Source organism: Saccostrea echinata, unplaced genomic scaffold (assembly GCF_033153115.1).
Source record: "Saccostrea echinata isolate AGI-Se365-2 ecotype Australia unplaced genomic scaffold, CSIRO_AGI_Sech_v1 ptg000025l, whole genome shotgun sequence".
Classification (NCBI taxonomy): domain Eukaryota; kingdom Metazoa; phylum Mollusca; class Bivalvia; order Ostreida; family Ostreidae; genus Saccostrea; species Saccostrea echinata.
In genome coordinates, this window is record NW_026889774.1 from 7,697,228 (window position 1) to 7,720,446 (window position 23,219).

The following is a 23,219-nucleotide window of genomic DNA, read 5'->3' on the forward strand; positions in this document are numbered from 1 at the left end:
TTTTTGATTAAAGACGCATCTAAATAATTGATAACAATATCGGAAAATACATTTAAAAATTTATCATTAAATCACATCAAAAGTTTATCCTGCGTTCCCTATTCCTTTCAATATAGTTCTTTCATTATATAATTGAAAATTTGGGTCAGAGGTTTGGCCCTATGCAAAATATTGAAAGAAAAAAAAAAGAGCTTCAATTTTTGGCCATAGTTAAAGAAAGTTTAAGGATTGGGAATAAATCATTAATGAAACCATATCACATTGAATAGTGAGAAAAGGACCCAGAGTAATAACTCGCACTTTAGTATAAAATCAATGTCCTAAAAATTGTATGAAACATGTCAGACAAAATACCACCCAATGATAGTTTATATTTACAAAGAAGGTCATTTTCACGTCCGTAGAATATGATATGGACTAACTTTAAACAGTTAAATTATTTATCAGTAACTTGCTTCAGTTTAAAAACTCATCATATTCTGAGCATGGTCTTGCATAAAGAATCAGTTGCAAGTGGGAAACAAAAACACCTTATGCAGATGATGTTGGAATATTACTACATATACAAAGATAAGAGAATTTACGATGGAATAGGTGAAGTCATCCCGTTTATCATACAGTTTAGTTATTAGTTGCAGTTAGCTATGAGATTTGTAAGAAGGGGGCATATTTTACATTAACATCTGATGGATGAAATAACATGAGTAACTGAATCGACTCTGCAATCAGTCTTGGTATGGACACTGTGTATACAGTGTCCAGTTTTACTCTCATTATATTATCCAATCTCAAATAAGTAGCAAAATCATATCATGACCAGTGTTGTGTATCTGAGTATACTGAATCATCGAGAGGGCAATCCGGATTGTATAGCAGAGTTGATTCCATTGTTAATTTGTATGTTATTCAAGGTAAGAACAGTTTCTGTAAGTTAGTTTTGACGTGATGATAAAGATGACACGTGTTAAAGGCTGTGTTTTGTTTCATTCAATATGTAACCTTGTGTCACAGACGACAGTAATACAACATGGTGGAGAATCCGAATTTATACCCCATCAATGCTCTATCCGATCGTATGAGTGACTTTCACAAATCCAATACCCCTATGTCAGTGTTGACCTCCGTTGGATAGAAACATGAGAATCGTCGGAAAAACCACGAATACCAGGATTCTTCAACACGTCATATCAATATCACTGTCGTCTGTGACTCAAGGTTTTACACATTTTTTTATACATTTAAATTTTGATACATACAAATTCACCACTGGGCACCGAGAAGTTTTTTTTCAATTTATAACTTTGTGTCACAGACGACAGTGATACAACACCAAAGAGTTTGGAATTTAGACACTCTTCATTGACAGGTAGCGGCACATTGTGACGATGATTATTATACAGTTGAATCCTTAGAGACAATTTACATAAGCGTAGTAAAAATAGTCAGTATTAAATATTCAAGATAGTTTATGTGACATAAATAAATAATTTAAGTACTTGCCTTTTCATAAACTTTTGAAACTTCAAAAACAAAGCAATGGATGTTAGTTTCTCTGCATTGGTTAAAGATAATTGTGTTCAAAAATATGATTCACATGGGCACACAAGAAATGATATGTATAGAAAGATAAATATCAGCAAATTGCACATGTTATAAATACATTCATTTATAGAGTATTTCAAGAAGTTTTACTTTGGTTGGGCCACACCTTTTGACAGCAAGGGTCCTTTTTCGTGCAAGTACATCGCAGGCCAAACTATATAGTCAATGACTTTCCCGGATTTTGTGTAAGCCTTGAAGACATCATGTTTAAGTTCTCTATTCTCCGGAATACTGGCACTGAGATGTACGGGTGGCTGTATTGACCTCATCGACGAACACAACTCTACACAGTGATCAGCAAACTGGGCTGTCTTCGCGAATCGCTTTATTGGCCCCAAGAGCAACTCTTCAATACTTTCTTTGTCAAGCAGGAATCCCTCTTGAATATATTTTTCATAACAAGGTTTTGAAAAGTCTCCTCTTGCTGATTCAGCTAATCTATTTTTATATCTTTTGTAAAATTTTTGCGCAATTTCTTTTTCTTTGCATAAGATCATGCCACTATAATCAGTATTCTTTGTATATTCCCAACCAATCACGACATTTCCAGTCGATAAAGATCTCGAGATTTTCGGTTTTGTGGGAAATTTTGAATCCATTCCGTCATTCTTTTCCCTTTGTTCACCAACTTTATTTGATTCGCAGTGGTTTGATTGATGATTCATAGATGAAACATTGTCGTGATTTTTTTTCTTTGCAAGATCACGTAACATATCATTCAAAATATCATGGAATTTCTGTAAATTCAAAACTTTAAATGTGAACTTTTACTTACAGTCTGAATCTAGTAAATGGAAGGTGCGTACATAAATTATACTCAATCTTGAATTAAACTCCTTTAACAATACCTTTATAAAATACGGCGTACCGGGGCATGATTTTTAGATAAACACAACAAAAAGGCATACTTATTTTAAACTGTAGTTTTCAACGGAAAATGAAGAAACCAGTCGTATTTTTTTCCGTATCAGACTAAGGAAATGTATCCAAATTGCCTACAGTCTCTAGTAAAATTTAGGCTGTTAATTTGTTCAAGTGGGCAAGTAACTAAATTTTTTTCAAAAGAGAGTTTCAAATTGAATACGAAAAGTATTTTTGAAAATTAAAAAATAAAATCACAACATCTTTTATTTACATGTTTTCTTTAGGTACCAATATCTTTCATTCCAAAATATGTGCAATTGATTTCTTTACATGTTAAATTAAAGAAGTTTTGAGCTGTACAGGAAGACATTGATTTTGCAAAATGTCAAAAACAGCAGGGCCATGATCAGTCACATTGATATTCAAGCATCCTCAGGTGGTACAGATTAAAATTTCTTAAAATCATAGCTCCTGGTTTTCCGGTGGGGCCCCACTATGGGAACAAAATTTTACATCAGAATAATTTTTTATGGGAAAAACAGGACATTACAGACAAGTTTCTCAGGTAAGCGTTGTGGTCAGTGATCTTCTTGTTTTGTTATGTTATCAGTAAGTTACATTATGTAGAACAGGAATGATTTTACTGCATTTTCATTTTAATCTTCATCATAGAATCTTTTAGAATTTCTAGCATTATCATCAACCAATCATCGAGTAATGGATCAAGATTAAGGATCTTTATTTTATTATACCGTGTATAATTTAAGAGTTCAAATAATTTAAGGACTTTTGTGAAAATTTTATGATGTCTAATGAAGCTGTGCACCTCTTCTAAAACAAATTAATTTTGATTGATTGATTGTATATTGTTTTACGTTCCATTCGAGAATTTTTCACTCATATAGAAACGTCAGCATATACCAGTGAAGGGCTTCAAATTTAGACCTTTACTCGGCACTCAGAGCATCGACAAGTGAGGGTTCTTAATCGTGCCAACACCTACCGGGACACGGGGCCTCGGTTTTTAAGGTCTCATCTGAAAGACCCGTAACTTTCACTTCTAATGCCGGGCTCTTGGTGAAGGAACAGTCACTATCCATGTTTACGTCTTAGGTATGACGTGGCGCAGCAAACACGAATCGAACCAGGGCTTCCCGATCACGAAGCGAACGCCCTACCACTAGGCTACCGTGACCGTAATTTTGAAGATGTACTATCAAAACTATTATTTTTCTTTGAATTTTTATCATTTGATATTTATTCTTACCCCCTTGTAATGTATGCTGACTTTATTGTCAAAATGAATGCAAAATATTTTGCTTAAGATTATCCGTAAAACCCATCTATTCTAATGTCTTATAAGCACAAAAACAAATTGCTTCAGGAATATTTCTTTTCTTCATTATATTAATATAATTAATTTTGACCCTGACAGCTACAAAGTCAAGAGATTTATTAGACTGCGTTTAAATCATATAACATACCTTCTGTGTCGAGGAAATGTAGTCTCTTTGTCCACTGTGACTACATCTTTTAATGGTCCGTTCAACTTCGAACTTCGCTGCATCCGGCAATTTCATTTCATGCAAAACCTGAAGAATGATAGCATGTACATGCTTAAAACAAGGTTTCGTTTACTTTACATAAATATAAAAGCAATAAAATTCAATTCAACGGGAAAATAAATACATAAATGATTTTCAAATGTCCGACGAAATTTCTTCTTTTGCTTTGTTCTTTTGCTACAAAAGCTAAAAGGTAAAAATCCCCCCCCCCCCAAAAAAAATAAAAACAACAAAAACATACGAAAACAAACAAAAAAGAAAAGAAAAAAAAAAACAAAACAAGAAGAAACAAAACAAAACAAAAAATAAAACAAAACAAAAAAACAAAAAACAAAAAAAAAAAACAAAACAAAAAAACAAAAAAAAAACAACGAACAAACAAAACAAACAAAAAAAACCCACCAACAACAAACAAACAAACATACGTACAGTAAAAATTAAAACAAGCAAGCTTTTAAAAATGAACAAAACAAGTGCTGCGCTTTAAAAAGGACTGAAATACGTGGATCATATGCATGCGTTTTAACTGAAACCCGAGGAAAAGTTTCTAGGTTAATTGAAAATAGTTATTATTTTTCAATTTAAATCTTTCAATTTGAAATGAAAATTTTTCCTTACGATTTAAGAAGTCTATTTGCTAAATGAAGTTGCAATCATAAATAATATCATGGCCATAATATTTAATGTTGACCCGGGTATCTATCATTGTAATGAAGCCTTAAAAATTAACCTCAGAAATAAAAGAGGCTTTCGCGTGTGCTCCTATCATGAATTGTTTTTTAATTGGAAAAACTAGTCCTTAAAACAATTCCCTTTTACTTTTTCGTCATCTGTAAGTTGCCTGTACCATAGACATTTAACATCTTAAAATTGTTATATATAAATATTTCCACCATAATGATTCTATATGTATAAATATAGTACAAATACATCTATGGTCACAAGCTACATGTTCCTTTGTATCAAGTATGAATCTCCAATTTTTTCGGTTTCAAAGTTATGATTAGACAAGCATTTCATGCCTTTTCCGCTGTAAAATAAATTGACATACAAGTAGTAGATTAAGTTGAGATTAAAAAAAAATTAAAATGATGAAAAACTGAACAATTTTCATGAATAAACCGGATACACATCTTTATAAGGGAAATTAACCTGTGCATTACTCTTTTAGATCATATCCGGGCAAATGTCGAAAGACATACAGACGTATATGGCGATCCAGTACAGTGCAGAAAACTAATTATGTTACAGCATCAATGCTGATTTGAATGCTTCCTTTGCTTGCTGATTTGAATGCTTCCTTTGCTTGCTGATTTAATGCTAGTAATCCTTATCCTGATGCTGTTTTATAATTAGGTCAATGCTACCGGAAGTAGCATCATGCTACCGGAAGTAGATAATGAATTTCAGCATTGCCATTTAAAGCAATAAAAGTGTCTTTTACAATTATTTGATCATAATATCTCATTATGTATCAATAATGTGAATACTTTAACCAATATATATATATATATTTAATTTTTTACTGAATTAAAACTCATTGATTTTCTGATGCTAGTAGGATAATGCTGATTTTATATATGTCAATGCTGGTTTTATCCTTTGCTTGCTGATTCTGATCCTGGTAATGCTGTTTTTTAAATGCTGATGCTGATGCTAGCTCGATCCTGATGCTACTAATGCTTATGCTGGTTTATGTAACAAAATTAGTTCCCTGCACTGTATACTCCTTTCACTTCGTTTACTGGGACCGTTCACGGTAGCTCAGTCGATAGAGCGCTCGCTTCGTGATCGGGAGGTCGTGTGTTCGAATCTCGGCCGCGACTGACCTAAGTCGATAATAAATGGGTAGCAATTGTTCCTTCGCCATGCGCTCGGCACTTTGAAGTGAAAGTTGCGGGTCCTTCGGATGAGACCTTAAAAACCAGGGTCCCGTGTCAAGGCAGGCGTTGGCACGATAAAGATCCCTCTCACTGTTCAATGGCCCGGATTGCCGAGTATAGCTCAAAATTTGAAGCCCTTCACCGGTGTGACGTCTCTATATGAGTGAAAATTTCTCGAATGGGACGTAAAACAACATACAATCAATCAATCAATCGTTTACTGGAGAATACCAAGAGTTTTATAATCTTTTCCAAGCATAGCATTTCCTTAAAATGTTTCAAACATACTCAAACATGTAATGGTTATGATATACGTACTTTCAAGTTGGGGCTATCACACCACATTACAGTCCGACAGTCTTTAAGACTAAGAAGCATTGTCTGCCTATAGCACAACTGGAAAGCAGTCTGTAAATAAATTTAAATATAGTTTACTTTAACTTTGAGTAACACAAAATCTAAAGATTATGACTTAAAAAGCGTTTCAGCAAAAAATTACCATCACAACATTGAGTAGAAAGCTGATAGAAGTCTCCTCGTCTATTCCAATACTTGTTATTTCTTCGAGAGAGTCCGTCCACTCGTCGTCGTACAACTGACTGAATTTCTCTGCCAGTTTAAATGGACGATTTTCATCACTGAGGTCTGTAATGGCAGGATTATTACTCGTCAGCTTACATCCTGCTACCTCGCTTAGTCTAAGAAATAGTGCATACTATTTAGTATAAAACCATGGAATATTTTTTACGATCAGATAAAGGTGTATACATTGCAATTATTCAGGAATTTGCAGACACGTAGTTTCTACAAATAATGGAAAGTAATGTTATATGATATAAAAAAGGATTTTGTTAAAAAATAACCATTTTTACAGACTTGTTTTTGTTTAAAAACATGAGAACCCTAACAGAAAACGATATGGAGCATTGTTTGTTTAAAGACTATTGTTCTTTAAACAAATTATGCTGCATATTGTCTACTGGCTTGAAGTAAGTACCACAGAACATATCTGGCATAATGGTACATGTACATCAATTAATGCACAATTTGAAGCATGTGAAAAATTGTGAACATTATAAATTATCTCATACAAGGTTTTAAAGTAGTGAAGAAAATTTGCAATTTGTTCTTTTATTGGAATTCTCCATGAAAGATGAGTTATTTTAATTGTGTGCATTTATTTTATGTAGATATAAAATTTCATGTAAATGCTTTTAGTTTCATTTCTGACCATAATAATTTACACGAGGCATGTCTATTTTGAAGATATTAAACTCATTGTGATTGTTAAAATTAGCCATATATATATATACGAGGGGTGATCAAAAAGTTCGCGAACTATCTCTATATTTACAAAACCACAATTCAGATCAGAGCGAAATTTGGCACACATATAGTCATACAAGTGTTCTATAAATAGCAGGTGTTATATAATGTTTTCCCCCTTGTTTGTGACGTCACAATCTGAAAATGACGTCAATATGTAGGTGACTTGTGACAAAAAATGGTTGACTCAGTCGTACTCGAGCAACGGACGGCTTTTAAGTTTAACGTATATCTTGGAAATTCCTTTGCAGTAGAATATGATAATTTGTACAAGGTAAATGAAGACAAAAGACTAACCAGAAGTTCAATCATTTATTGGATTGATTGTTTTAGTGAAGGCAAGGAGATGGTTAAAAATAATGTTTGTTCTGTTGCCCAGCGAAAGCAAGCCGGGGAAAAGATGTGTCCTTAGTTGAGCAATTTGTTTTGAAAGATCGCCAAGTTACAATTAGAAAAATAGGTGAATATCTTAACAATAATATAATGTATGTATATATATATATATATATATATATATATATGGAAATACGCTGTATTAAATGTTAAGTACACTAGAACGTAGTTTATGCTCTGTATAATTTCATTATTATTTTTTTATATAAATACCGTTATTTTTTTTTATTTGACTCAGCCGAAGGTGCTAGTGTAACTATGATCTTATGGGTAGTACAGTAAGTTGAACTTTCGTAAGACAAAAGCATGGCATTTAGATTTATGTTTGCGTTCGTGTACACTAAAATATATTTAAGACAGGAGATTCATAATATGAGGGTTGATGACCATTTCACTATTTATTTCAGGCCCTAAAAAGGAACTTTAGGGGTCTTTCTTTTGGGGGGGGGGATGAGGGGACAACCTGCAAAATTTTTTACAAGCAAGAAAAAAAGATCATAAGATATTTTTAAGGGGCACATGTTTTTCTAATGTATACCATGTAAATTTACTATAATAATTTAAATTTTTGAGGGCCATAATAATTGTAAATTGTTTTTACAGTAAAGTATTATTGGTTATGGACGCCTCCCTTCCCTTATAGCCCTCTCAAAAGAGACGTTAAACAACATACAATCAATCAATCCCTTCCCGCCCGGTTCCTACGAGCCTCAATTTTACTAAATCTTAAAATTAGCTTTTTTTGAAATGTGTTAATAATGAACTGTTTGAAAAACATGCAAAGAATAGATACATTATTTTACAACTGTACAATACATGTACACTGTTCATAGAATACTACTTAATTTATGTCGTAATTCACCTTGTAAGCAAGTTTTCTTTTTCTTTTGAAAGACTTTGGATTTTATTCGTAAGTTCTAAAACCTTGGCCTTTTCCTCTGCTATCTGATGTTGTAGAACAGAAATGTCATTAGCCTGTAATTCACGCTTAAAATATTCTTTTTCCTTCCAAAGGCGGCTTGCATCTTGTTTCAACTTATCCAGTTGTCCTTTCACACAATGTAATTCATCCAATTCCTTTGCCCGTTTTCTAAAATACAAATAGTGATGAAACAGGTCAAAATGTTTTGGTAATGATAATTCTATAAATTTATATCTATTTCTTTTTTAATCATATTTCAATGACATAATAAATATTCATTCAATTTTATCAATGTTTGAATACAATATATTGCTATACTTACTTTTGGATTTCCAAATTTTTCTGCTGCAATTTGAAAAAATCATCTTCCAAGCTGAAGGAAATAAAAAAATATTTAACACAGAAATATTCAAATACATAAGCTGGTTCCCTATTCGTGGTTTTTTTCCCTCTTTTTTTCATATAAACAAAAATGATCAAATTTGGCCATTTATTTGCCGTTAAAATTTTGAAGGAACTAAATATAATATTGGTATTTTACCTTATGTTATATTATCAAACACTTTGTTTAGGAAACGGGTGCATATTGATGCTTTACTAGAATACAAGCAATGGAAGACGATCTCGGACGGTTGTTATTTTTTTTTTCCAAAAAGCGTTTGGGACAATGTAATTACATGTACAATGTATAATATATGTATATCACAAAACTGCTCTCAATTTTAATCTTTGTTTGATGCTATTTTTATGCCCTAGTAATCGGAGATTCGGGGGCAAATATAGTTTTTGGTCTGTCTGTCTGTATGTATGCATGTCTCCGCAAAAATTTTAATTTTGACCATAACTTTTGAACAGTTGGCGTTGACGCTTTCATAGTTAAAGTTCATTTCTTGTAACAAGACCTTTTTCTGGGCACAGCCAGTTTTGACCTTTTGACTTTGATGAACTTGGAGTTTGAAGTACTTAGAAAATTAACCTTGACCAAGAGCTGCCATACGGGGCATCAGTATTTCAAATTTGTTATAATTGTATTTTTATTTGTTTTTAATTGGGTTTTTTTCCCTTCAAATAAAGCTTTTGGTTTAGAAGCTTTCAGATACTAAATAGAATCACTGTTCAAATAAAAAATTTCTATTTAATAAAAAACAAAAAAAAAAAAAAAAAACATTTCCAGCATGTTTTCAGAAAAAAAAAAACAGAAAAAAAGTGAACGTGGAAATTAATCCAGAGTCGGAACAATTCTAATAAAATGTAAAGTTTTAAAAATAAATTAATATAATGCAATTACACTTGTACATTTTGGTATGGTGCTTGAAAGTACATGTATTATACTACATATTAAGCTTTCATTTCTTCTTAAAAAAGAAAGTGATTGTCTACGTCTTTTCATCGATTTCTTACCTTTTAGCTGCCTTCTGTTTTTCGTTTAAAACCCTATTTTCTTCCAAAATCCTGAAAAGTTGATTAATCTATAATTTCATTGAAACAAAGAGACACAAACAGAGAAAACGGTGAAGATTTAACCTCCTCCAAGCTTTAATAGCAAAAGTTACTACTTTTGGTTTAAAGGCAATCCAATGAAAATACTCGTTACAGGTTTTATGCTACATAATTATGTATAATCCCGTGTTACCTTTGATTTTCAACGGATGAACCGTAATGACTGTCGATGAAATATCTATTAAAACGATTAATAGAATATAGATGTACAACTCTATTGATTGAATGACATTTAAAAAGTATAATAATTCAATAAATATAATAACATTTATAATATGCTTACGATAAAGCTTTTACTGGATCTGTCTTAATCTGCTTTCTTACTTCTTGGTCCAAATATAACCATTTTCTTAGTGCAGTTTTAGTGGGTTTTCTGAAACATGTACGTGTCTTGTTTGTATTCATTTAACACATATTTCCGTCCAGGAATACTTGTATATTTTTAATAAATAATATTGTTTACATGCACATTTTTAATTCACAAATCTTACCCATTAAGATTAGCAATTTTTTGGGATAATTCCAATATCTTGTTTTTTTCAACAAGGCATCTGTTCATACACTCAAAAACTTCCCTAAAAATTTAAATATGTGTAAAATTTGAAAATGAGATAATCAGATGATATTTTCCCAAAAGTCCTTATCATAAATTATTTTTATTTCCATTTGTGTCTAGTCAACTTGAAAAAAAGGAAAGTTTAGTGTAGCATGACTGGTTATCTAACTATCTGTTAGAGCGAGTATCATGTGGAGACAAGTGACGAGATTGTAAAGACAATACCTTTGAAGTGTATTTGATGTAGATCCTGGTGGTAGGTATACATCCAGTCGTGGTGTATTTTTCAAAATAAAGTTGTCAAAGTTTCCATCCTCAATTTCACAAAGCAAATACATTCGATCAATATCAGAATTTTCTCTGTGATGAAAATAATATGAAGATAAATAAAGTCCATTTATAAATGTACCGGTATTTAAACAATATAAAAGTATGAGCAGAGTCAAAACGAACCTCTGAAAAACAGAGGTGGAATCGGGTGCCATGGAGAAGCAAGCATTTAATTCTTGTCAACCGGTCACTCCCGATTTGTATTCTTTGTCATGTTCGAGTCAACGGGAAAAAAATGTAGACAATTCAGTGTAAATATATTGGCCTTAAAATTTGTTTGAAGACTTCAACAAGCGACTTAACGGAAAATTGTATTCCCTATGTTGAAAATAAACTATATATTACTCTGTAAGTTCACCTTTATATGAAATAATTTACTCAAAGTCAGAACATATTGAAGGGTCTCAATAAAACTCTTTTTAAAAATCCATTAAATTGTTTAGAAAAATGGGTATCAAAGAGCTCATTTTCAACAATTATTAACTGCATCTTTACATGTATCACATACTATTTTTATTCATACATAGCACTGCATTTACTATAACATTTCTTTATTCGACTTTTATATTAAGTGTACAGATGTTTGTGGTTGTGTAAATCCAGGGAATCACTAGTTATGCAAGATGAAAAAGTCAGTGTTTCCCTTTATATGGATGCTAAAGGAAAACTTCTAACTTACAAAACATTGGTTATCAAGGATTACAAAGCTCACCTCGATAAATATTATTCTCGAACGGGACGTAAAACAACATACAATCAATCTATCAATCGATAAATATTATCCATAAGTGAGGCAACATTTCTGACCAAACAAATGTTCTGGTAGTGTACATTCCCAGATGCAACATCTACTTGGTCTGGGGAGGATTTCTAGAATGGACTTGTTCAAAAAGCTTTAACTATTCATTCACCCAGAAAATGTAAGTTAGATTCAGTATCCAAAGCATGTTTGTTTGTGTGCATTCCCCACACTCATCACTTTATGCAAGTTAATCGCTACAAGGCATAACACTATGTGGAAATGGAACTGCTCTAACTTGCTTAATCAAACGAAAATTGTTGTTACGATCCAGCATCAAAAGCAATTCGTTGATGCTTATTCCTAGATGAATCTGGTCAAAGACTGATTTATCGTAACTTCGTAATTGATATAATCTAAAAAATTAACCTGTTCACTAATCAGGGAAATGCAGGTCAAATTCAGTATCTGAAGCAAGTCTGGTAGTGTGCATTCCTAGATGCATCAATCATGCACAATTAGTCACAACCTGACTTGAAGGTTATTAAGGAATTAATCTGCTCCAAAAACTTAAACTGTTCTATTTTCTGGAAAATATAAGATTCAGCATTCTAAGCAGTTCTGGCGTTAAGCAATAATCAATCTAAGCAATTCTGGTAGTGTGCATCCTTAGATGGCATCGTCCATGCAAGTTTGGTTCTCAAAGGAGTTTAAGTTATAATACCTGGAAATGAACCTTCTGTAAAAGCTTTAATTAACCTTTTCATTCATCCAGAAAATGTAAATCGGATTCGGCATCTGAAGGAGTTTAAGTAAATTATAGTGTGTAACCCCAGATTATTCGACCATGCAATTACCCCCCCCCCCTCCGAATTCATCGAGGTAAGTTTCAAAGGTTGTATTATAAGATGGCGTTTAATATAAGCAAAGTAAAATTTATAATATTTTTTTGCACAATTTGTCATCAACATTATCCTTCACTGAACTTTACATTACCTCGATATTATATCACGAATTTTAAAATCAAGAAAAGCTTTTCTTTAAAAAAAAAACCCAGTATGAATAATGTAAAATAATTTCTTTTGAGCAGGTAATAAACTTACTCAATGGCTGTTTCAATCTTTTTGCTGCACCATTTATACCCAGCATACAATGTCTGGAATATTTGCAGGCCTTCTCTATGTTAAACAAACTGAATATAAACAAACACAGCACGAGGCTATTGATGCATTTTTTTTAAAAATGAAGTCTTTCACATCCCAATAACATTTAATTTAATTATTACATACAGCAAGAGATAAACATTACTTACCTATATATAATTAAAAGAAATGTTATTTAGAGTATGGCATGTTAAAACATTTTTTTTCTCATAGAAGGGGACAGGCATAGCCTACATAACCTACATGTACATGTTCACTTCCAAAAGGAGAAGAAAAAACTAGATTTTTCAGACCATTTAAACAGACACACTATTTTACAAACCTATATGGTATTTCGTTTGATGACGTATATCTTCTCCAATTCGGTGGAAGATTCAGTATCCATGAGTCATAATTACTGAAAAGGATTTCCAAATTCCGTTTAAATACTTTTACAAAAAAGATCACTTTAAATCTTGTATATTTAAATATTAGACGAATTGTCGAAAATAAAAACTCCTAATACAGACACAGACCTTAGAGTACATTTAGTACCAAAAGATAAATTTTATAAATACACTCTATTTCTTCAGTTGTACATGAAAGCAATATATATTACAATCAAAAATCTCTATCCTACTTATTGTTTCTATTCCTTTTGACGATTTTTGTGACATTCTGACAAAGAAGTAAATATGTAAACATGTAATCTAACAAAAGAAAAATATAAAGAATATACCTTCAGTGATCCACGTCATTGAACAAATTTCGTTCATTATAGTTTTATTACAATTCGATAAGAGTTCAGGTACTTAGTAAAGTTGTGGAGGAGGAATGAATGCTTTATGACAACAAAAATATACAGTTGTTCTCGGATTTTTTCCCCTACAACCTTACCTTACGTCGTAGCCAGCTTTCATCAATGCATAACTCATCACGTTTGTCATTTTCCCTTGTGGCACCTCCTGCTTTCTTTTAAAAACGAAAGTAAGGGGCATAGTTACATCCAACGTATAATTTTACTCAAATTATTATATTTTCTTAACTATTTTACAATTATTTCTTTCAGTGTTAAATTGTTTAAAAAAAAGGAAAAAAGTCCTCACAAAGGGGGGGGGGGGCTTCGCTTTGAATTATAAGGAAATATTTGTACTGTTTGTAGATTAATAAATTTAGCAACCTTAAAAGATCTTAACCGTTTGATATAAATGTTTGAGTTATCGATAAAAATTCGTTAATTACACATTAAAATCAATTAAAACTTATATGCCTTACCCTTCATTTATAGAACATATAGATTATTTATCACAAACTACATTATTTTATAATGACGTGGACTACTTCCTGTTTAATATCGAGGATCTATACAGGTCTGTCGTAATTGTACTGTTAAGTAAAGTGAAAGAGTTTTAAAAACGAAAAAAATGAGGCAATGTTTAATTAATATTTTAGGCAGTGTTACAAATTCGATATTTTATAATGTAATATTTATTTTTCCGAAATTTAAAATAGATGCTTTGATTAAACTTCTGGCTTAAAAATCATTTGAGGATATTTTTTCATTACACAAATAGCCTTGAATACAAAAGATTAGGCTATATCTAACGACATTTCCTCACAGACAGGGAGATGAGAAGAACACCACCACCCCCCAAAAAGCATTAATTCAACTTTCTGGCCATGTTGCTCACATTAGTGTTATTTAAAGTTACCTTAATATTACATATGGGTACATATTTCCTGACACATGGGAAAAAGCGTATCCTTTTCCCCTTTGTCCTTTCATTCTTCCCTGACACAGAGCAAACAATCTCCTTATATTGAATCTCAGCTTTCTGGGGTGTCTTCAAAAGAGACTGAATTGCATTCGTACAACATTATGAAAGTATTACCTCTTTTAAACTGTGGGCGATAAGACAGAAAAAAAAAGGATGAAAACTTTTACATCCTTCCAACAGTTCGATATTTTCTATGAATCTCCCTGAAAAGCCATTATTCATTCTTTGTTACTAAAATACCTGTACGATTACATTTCTGACCCAATCGTCCCTTCATTGATTCTTTCTTACATTGAGAGGCGTTTCATTATTTGGGAAAACAACTAAGTCTTCCAAGAGTGGTTGTACTGCTTGTTCAGTTAAGGTTCATATTAACCCTCTGCTCATTCATTTCATATAGAATGTTGCTTTAACGCACATGATTTTCCAAAAAAAAAAAAAAATTTATTTTATGAGTAAAATACAAACAATTGTATCATGGCTTGCGGGGCAAATTTGGACAATAAAGACATACATGTATCAACTTGAAAAATTTATAAAGGAATAATAGAGATTTATGTCATTAAGAGTGATCTCTCTTATCAAAGTATCAAATGAATGAACCTTAAAAATGTTAGAAGTAAAATACGTTGGATACAAATTCCCTGGTACGATTTATCTTGAAACAAAGTATGATATCCATCTTCGATTTGTTTTCGTAGATTTTATTTTATGTATAAAATAATTATATGTAAAAATTGTATGTTACAATACTATTAAGTAGGATAATAAATCACATTTGTATAGTGTCGCCCGTGTGGCGCAGTGGTTAGAGCGTCTGCTCTAGAGTCGCGAGGTAAGGAGTTGACCCTTACGTCGCGGGTTCGAATCCCACTGTGGAACGTGGAGACTGGTCCTTCGGATGAGACCGTATAAACTGAAGTCCCGTGTCGCAGTAGGTGCTGGCACGAAAAAGATCCCTCACTGCTCAATGGCCGTAAGTGCCGAGTATAGGACAAAATTTGCAGCTCTCCATCGGCAAGTGGTGGCGTCTCCATATGAGTGAAAAATTCTCGAGAGGGACGTTAAACAACATACGAACAAACATTTGTATAGTAAAAATTACTGAATTTTTAATTTCGTGTGATTAATTAAGAAATTACAAATAAAAAAATTATACACTTCATATAGAATATATAGAGGATGCCATACTTATACTAATGAAATATACCATACTACTAGCACGTGGTTATCTCGTATATTTCTAAAACATAAATCCTCTACCAAACATCATACTTTTTCCCAGAATGCTGCAAAGAGCAAGAATACAGTACGACGATAATCAACATACATTTCTTTACTTTTTTAAAAAACTTTATTTATGGTCGGTATAGTCAGAAGGAATTCAGTTCTTATGAATAAATATGTAAAAAAGAAATAATGGTAAAATAGTTACACTTTTCTATTGCTATTTTAAACTTTGTCAATCAGTGTCATATACTACTTTCGATTACAGATACATGTATCTGCTGATTCTCAAAACCTATGTCCTTGTTCTACCGTATTGAATACCTATCTTAAAATCTTAGTTAAAAATAAATGCCTTGTAAAATGTTCACATTAAAATATTATGCAACAACACACTTGAAAAATAGTTTAGATCCATTAAAAATACAAATATCGGTGATACTTTATCTGTTTAAATCCTTGCATGTTGTGATAATTACCAGGCTTACTTTAATGCCGCCTCGAAATTAAATATCATTTTGGTTGCGCTACTCCTTTCGAAAGTAATGGTCCATTCCTGTGCAAATACATTGCTGGCCACACTATATACTCAATTATATTTCCTTTCTTAGTGTATTCCTTAAATGTATCGGTTTTAAGCTGTCTGTTTTCGGGAATATCAGCGTCCAAGTGAACAGGTGGCTGAACTGATTGCATAAGCCAACATAGCTCCAAACAATGCTCGGCAAACTGTACTGTCTTAGAAAATTTTGTCAAAATTTGATCCGATAGTGGTTCAAATGCCATCGGTGTAGAAAACAGTTTTTCAACATCTTCTTTGTTTAGCAGAAAACCTTCCTTAACATATTTTTGATGGATAGGCATAGAAAAATCACCCCTTGCCGATTCTACAAACCTTTCATCTGTTTTGCGAATTTTTAATGGAATGACAGATTCTGAAGATAACATTTTTGTTTCTTCAATGGATGAAAAGGGTTCATTTTCAGATATAGAAGATGGAATTTTAGAATCACTTTGGGTCTGATCCTGACTTTTTCCATCTTTATTATCATTTGTGTCTCTGTGTTCTTCTTCTTCACTCATATCTTGGTGTTTAAACATTTCCATCTCTTTCTTGAATGTCTGACCACAATTTCTCTTCTTCGTAATGTTGAGTAACATCCCTTGCACAACAACTGAAAATTTCTGCAATCCATAAGAAGCGGGGCTTAATGAAACAATCATACACTTGCATCTGATTTTATTATTTTAAAAATTAAAGTACAGTCTGATCATTACCTTCTTTAATGCTACGATGAAAGCAGGTTGCCTAGAATGTTTAAGGCGTTTAGTTACACTTTCTAAAGCTATTTTCTCTTCCTCTGATAATTCTATCCGTTGTAATGACTAAAAATAGACAATTACATATTTTTATTCTTACAATTTATAAAAGTACATCAAAAATTATTGTTCCAAACGATGCAAGTAATTTACTGTCTACCTCCATTTTTGTATTTTCATCACACCATAACAAATTCTTGCAATCACGTAAATCGACAAACATCAAGTTGTATCTGCAGCACAGATGAAATGCACTCTGTAAAAAAAAAAAAATTAAAAATGGTGTTTTAATATACATTACACCTTACCAGATACTAGAAATATACCATAGTTATTGTAAACCTACCATAATGATACGAAGTAGAAAGGCAATCGATGGGACCTCATCCAATCCAATATTCATAATTTCTTCCAAAGAATCAGTCCATTCGTCGTCATAAATCTGACCGAATTTTTCTGCCAATTTTATTGGTCTGTTCTCATCACTTAGGTCAGTAATTGCTGGGTTGTTGGTTGTTAATTTTGATCCGGCTACTTCACTGAGTCTAAATAGATAATGATATCGTTTAATTCAATTTCGTTGATTACTGTTTGTTTTATTCATATTTCATTGAAGAGGGTAAAACTGCTAGTCTAGCCTAAGATATGAGATTTAAAAAAAAGTATCGGAATAGTATTCAAACAATAAGTAAACTTTGACTAATTATTGTAAACTGTGCTGTTTTAAAAGAAAAACTTCTGGAAAAAAGTTAATGCAAAATAAAAGAAATTTATCTTTAAAGTTTGGGACTTCTGTAATGCATAATTTCTAGAATATGAATAATAGTGAAGGCAATATAGGCAATGGTGTTTAGACACATATATAATTATCAGCGCTTAAAACAGATTTTGTATTGAAATACTAACTAAAGTTTCTTAATATTCAAAGTAAACTTTTTTTTAATTTAACTAGAAAAAGACATTAATGGCAACCTAACAAAAACTATATTATAAAAGTGATGACGTCAACTTTTCCATCGTCAACTTCCCTTGCTTATTTAGAAATACAGCAATATCACTTGCATATGGAGAGTTTGTGTTTCTCAGTTGATTCGATACGCAAGAGCATGCTTTCCTAAATAATAATATAATGATTTCTGGAACGAGGCAAGCTAGTGACAAATAAGTTAATGACACAAGGATATCAACAGTCCCGTTATGGACGATACAATGAACTTTTTAGCAAATACATTTATCTTAAAATGTTGACTGGTGTTTTTTTTTATACAAATTGTTAGGACACTTTTTTTTTTTACACTGAATTGTCTACTATGCATTTGTTTATTTGCCCGATCATGACAAGGCAGGTGAGACCGGTAGACGGGGGATGCTTACTCCTGCAAAGCATTTGATTCTATGCTCCTCTGATGTTTTTTTAGAGGTTCCGTATTTGCTCTGCTCAGTTATTCGCTCAATTGTTTATTTGTAAGGACCGATAAACTCGCAGAAAACAAATATATTAATATATTTTTCATGAGTTAATTGTATTTATATTTTTTACCGAATCATTACATTAAAATGAGGTTAAAATGAGGTTATTATTGAATCTTTATATACTTCTATGAATTTTTATTGTCAAAAAATAACTTGCAATTAAACTTGCAATTAATAGTTTGCTGTATAAGAATTACTCAGAAATATTCAGAAAAATGGGTAAAAAATAAAAAAAATGCATTTTAAAAATTGAAAAGCTCGTTCTCCTGAATTAACATACAGAAACATTTATAAAACAGATGTCTCTATGCAAGACAAAAAATGTCTAGGGGCAGTAGTATTTCATGGTGAAAAATTAGCATAAAAATCTTAATTTGCATGCAAACATGTATCACCTTGTTAATAATCGCTCCTTCTCCTTGAGCAAGGCGTCTTTTTGAGTGTGTAAATCCTCGGCAATCCTTTTTGCATGTGCAAGTTGTTGTTGGAGTGAAATGACATTCTTTGAGCGTAACTGATTGTGAAAGTCAGCATTCAATTTTTGAAGCTGTTTCACCTCACTCTCTTTCTCTTTCAACTTCTCAGTATAGTAGTGAATGGCCTCTTCTTTGGCAGCACGGTCCCTTTTTTTAATTATACAAAGGAAATTATTATAAGAACAGAATACACATGTATATTCTTGATTAATCATTATTTTAAAAGAATTTTTCAGACATTCTTATTCAGTTTACATACCATTGAATAAATCATATCTACAGTTTGCCAAAAAATTCATAAATTATATTTTAAGATTTTAAGGTAGAAATACCACTCTTTCTAATGTTCCTGATATCACTTAAATAACATCTTTCTAACTATATGCTTCATTGTCACTTCTTAACTATAACTTTTCAATTTCTTCCAGATTTCTTAATAATATTTTTAAAATAAACTTACTGTTGAATTTCAACATTTTTCAGCTTGAGCTTCTCGTTTTCTTCTTCCATTCTGTTGTGAAAGGTAAAGGTTAAAATAAAATTATATACCCCCTGATATAAATCCTCTTCGCCAAAAAAATTTCCCTCACAAAAACAGTTAAATATGTTATTCATATATATTTGAATGCAAGCATTAATGGAAGTGTTGATTGTCTCTTTCTTCACATTTCAAAATAAATGCTCAAAATTTAGGCATTCGGATAAATGTCAGTCACAAATACTTTCCACAAAAATTGGTAAAAATCAGTCGTTCATGAGAAGGAGCTGGAACAAAAGTTTACGACCCATGGACGACGAACATGATAGTGATGACCCAGATTCTAAACTACATTGGAATGCTTTCACATCATTTTCTGATAAAGCTGTTTTATATCCATTTCTAGGCGCAACTATTGGCCATCTCTATTTATTAAGTTGGACAAAATTTAACATCACTCTCTAGAATTAGTTCCACACCATATTGTAATTAAATGTAGCTTTGTCTCTCTGTAGAAAAAAGATTTTTGCAATATACAAAGTGTATCTCAGCTGTGCCCCATCCAGGGGCAATGATTTGAACCAATTTCATTTATACGTACATGTATATAATATGAAAGCGTTGGCATCGAAATTTTGGAGAATTGCTACTGCTGCTGTTCTGCAGCAGAAAATCTTATATCTGCTTTTGCAGTATACATTAAACTTCAATACGGTTCAGTGAATATATTTATCTATCTGACCCTATATGACTATCTTAAATTTTAAATAATGAATTTTAACCTTTTACATATAATTATAAAATTAAATCTTGTTTTAATTTTCATAGCTTTCAATAAAATTCGCTGAAGAAATTTACCTCAAAAATCAAAATTTTCAATATAAAGGGACATAATTTGATTTAAATTCTAGGAACAAAAATGATTTAGAGAAATATCTATATATGAATTATATTACCTTTTGAATTGGTCCTCTTGAATCTGAATAATTTTCGGTGCTATTTTCTGGGGCCTAGCCTTTTCTTTTAAAATACTGAAACAAATTTATGAAAATGATTTCAATACTCGTATCTTGCCTTGGTTTCTAAATCTAACATTGAGTGTGTATTTTAACCTAACCATAAATACTTGAGGACATGAACTTTGACCCTCATTCCCACCCAACCTTGAAGACTCCCTTCAACGTTTAAAAATTTTGCCTAAATGTTCTTTTCTGTAATCTTGTCCCAATTATCAAGTCCAAAAATAATTTAAAAGATGCTCATCTCCAAGTTTATCATTGAAAGTAATCCATTACACACAATCACCTTACAAAGTAATCTAACTCTGGTCTTCACACTATGATTTACCGGTTGTATACAGTATTGTTTTTATGGAACACACACACAAAAAATCCATAAAAACGTGCTTTGTTCATTAATAAACATGACTTACATGTAATTAATCCTAACAATTTTATGTATTACTAGTATATTAAGCTAATGATGGAGGATTAAATTATACAATCATTGCTGTTTTTTAGGTAAATACGATGGGTAAAACACCTTAGGAGTACAACATCCACCGACCCCGGAGAGCTCGGTAAATAGTGTACTTTGAGGATGGCTAAACGAAAAAGGTGAAGATAAGGAACAGTGATCGATCTCAAAAAAAAATCTAAAAAAAAAAAACAAATCTGTAAATAGGGCAAGAAATGCGGACCCCTGGGAATTCTAAAGTTGGGATCAGGTGCCTAGGAGAAGCAAGCATCCTCTGACCCGCCCTGAGCCCCATGTATTCATCAGGTGGACGGAATATTCCGTAGTCAAATTCAATTTAAAAACAAAGGCTTAACAATTGGTATGAAACAATTCAGTCAAAATGCGACCCAATGATAGCTTATATTTGCTAAAAACGTCATTACAACGACCATAGAATTTAGAAATGCTGAGTTTGAACGAGGTTGTTGAAATCCCTTTAGCGTCAACTCATCTGTCAGTAGCCTGTCTGGATTTTAAAATTGGTCGTACTTGGAGCATGCTCTTGATTATCGAATAAGTTGGGAGATGTAAACACCATATGCAGGTGAAAGATTAATATTACTACATAAATATGGTCAATTGACGATGGAAACCCTAAAGTCATCTCCGTTGTCCTACAATTTACTTTAATTGGTCCTTATCCAAACATGAAAGCAGTTTGGGGTAATAAAGGAGCACAATAAGTATTCATCACTTTTCCTACAGATTGTTGGAAGACCTGGTCTCCAGAGGCTAGATAGATATTGTCTATGAGGAACTCTTCCGGGAGTTCCGGGAACTCTAACATCTTTTTAATATTAACTTCAGAGTACTTTCATGTAGAATGATCAGAGTCGAAATGATATTTAACGTGGTAATTTTGTGGATGACCAATCACAAGATACGAAAATTTTCGAGTTCCTTTTTTATTAAGGAAGAACTTGTATGATGTCAGAAAGCCTGCTTATTAATTCATAGCGAGGATTCCTTGTCTAAAGTGTATAAAAGTCATATGTTGTGATGCTGTTGATGATGTTGTTATTTGAAAAGTTTTGAGATTTTAAAGTTTCCAAAAGTTTTTTTGAAAGATTTTTTTTAGAACACACATTTGATATACACATTTCTTGAATATGTTGCAGCACAATACATTTCAAGTTTCTTCTTCACATCAGTTATATTTTGATGAGGAGTAAGGATAAGGGTTCCACTGAACATTTACAGGACCCTGCAATATATCTTCGTGAGTACTTCTATGAAGTTTTGGAATCCAGTATAGGTACGGTTAATCAACTCACATCTTTGACTGCAATGTTAAAAGACTTAAAACTGAAGAGTGATTCTGAAGAATTTCATCATTTGGAAAGGAACTGTGAGTATAGTTGGATTACCAGATTTGGATTTAAATCTGAGTTTTACCAAATTCCAGTTTTAATAATGAGCCTTACAAACAAACTTTATTGTTAAAGCTTTGTCGGCTACCTAAAACATATTTTTTATTTTGTTATAGTCTTTCTTATTCTTTAATCACCTCCGGTCTACTGTAAAGTTCGCATTTTGTTCTTTAATTTTCTAATGTGAATCATTTATACTTTAAACGCTTTATCGATTCTGAAAGAGTATCAATGTCTTCCCTTTCATATTTAGCCCATCGTCTAACTTACTCCTCGACGGAATTCATAATAGAAATGTTCTGTCACCAATTGAAAGATCTAGGATTTCTGAATTTAGGACCCTTAAAAACAATAGCTTTTAGGTCGTCAAATTGTACAATTCTTACATCACCAGTAATGATGTGTCCAGCTGGACTAAAGTTGAAAGAAAAGGAAGAACATTAAATCAAACAGAGTTTTTTTTTTCTAAGTCACGTATTACATTAATGTAAGAGAAATACTTCTCAGATTCGTGACTTGGTTTAATATTGTATTGAAATATGAATAAAAGGATGTGTTCATCAGACCACTTAGGAAGATTTTGTTTTAGATGGTCAATATCTACGCACTGTAGAGTTTATTTAAAATTGAAAATTTCGGATGCAAAGATTGGAGAATAGCTGTAAGAAATACATGGTATTTGTATCTTTCTTGTTACATGCACATTTGCTGGAGTCCCAACCCAACACAATGAGAAAAGCATGGTTAAAATAAACAT

General features: G+C 32.1%; 2 protein-coding genes across 2 annotated transcripts; both read right to left on the bottom strand.

The window, feature by feature from the left end:
- Nucleotides 1–1,515: 1,515 nt before the first annotated feature.
- On the bottom strand, nucleotides 1,516–10,949 carry LOC133192856 (uncharacterized). The gene is made up of 9 exons (XM_061328861.1): nucleotides 10,837–10,949; nucleotides 10,339–10,428; nucleotides 9,957–10,007; nucleotides 8,878–8,928; nucleotides 8,496–8,723; nucleotides 6,414–6,612; nucleotides 6,233–6,322; nucleotides 3,951–4,027; nucleotides 1,516–2,052 (listed from the first exon to the last, which is right to left on the bottom strand). Exons 1-9 carry the CDS (start codon nucleotides 10,947–10,949, stop codon nucleotides 1,689–1,691), a joined length of 1,263 nt encoding a protein of 420 aa, XP_061184845.1. The 3' UTR covers nucleotides 1,516–1,688.
- A 4,781-nt stretch (nucleotides 10,950–15,730) lies between these two features.
- LOC133192559 (uncharacterized) lies at nucleotides 15,731–20,680 on the bottom strand. Its single transcript, XM_061328553.1, has 7 exons — nucleotides 20,531–20,680; nucleotides 19,557–19,607; nucleotides 19,016–19,243; nucleotides 17,494–17,692; nucleotides 17,308–17,403; nucleotides 17,106–17,213; nucleotides 15,731–17,012 (listed from the first exon to the last, which is right to left on the bottom strand). The coding sequence occupies exons 2-7, from the start codon at nucleotides 19,604–19,606 to the stop codon at nucleotides 16,341–16,343; spliced, it is 1,353 nt and encodes a 450-aa protein (XP_061184537.1). The 5' UTR covers nucleotide 19,607; nucleotides 20,531–20,680; the 3' UTR covers nucleotides 15,731–16,340.
- Nucleotides 20,681–23,219: the final 2,539 nt, after the last annotated feature.

Bases quoted from the DNA above. Each gene is read 5' to 3' on its own strand.
- LOC133192559 (XM_061328553.1), bottom strand. From the start codon at position 19,606: ATGGAAGAAGAAAACGAGAAGCTCAAGCTGAAAAATGTTGAAATTCAA. The intron at 19,244-19,556 runs GTAAGTTTATTT...AATTAAAAAAAG, and splicing joins AAAAATGTTGAAATTCAACA to GGACCGTGCTGCCAAAGAAG. The intron at 17,214-17,307 runs GTAGACAGTAAA...GTCTATTTTTAG, and splicing joins ATGAAAATACAAAAATGGAG to TCATTACAACGGATAGAATT.
- LOC133192856 (XM_061328861.1), bottom strand. From the start codon at position 10,949: ATGTATTTGCTTTGTGAAATTGAGGATGGAAACTTTGACAACTTTATT. The intron at 10,429-10,836 runs GTATTGTCTTTA...TACATGTTTCAG, and splicing joins ACATCAAATACACTTCAAAG to AAAACCCACTAAAACTGCAC. The intron at 8,724-8,877 runs GTAAGTATAGCA...TTTGTATTTTAG, and splicing joins AAAAATTTGGAAATCCAAAA to AAAACGGGCAAAGGAATTGG.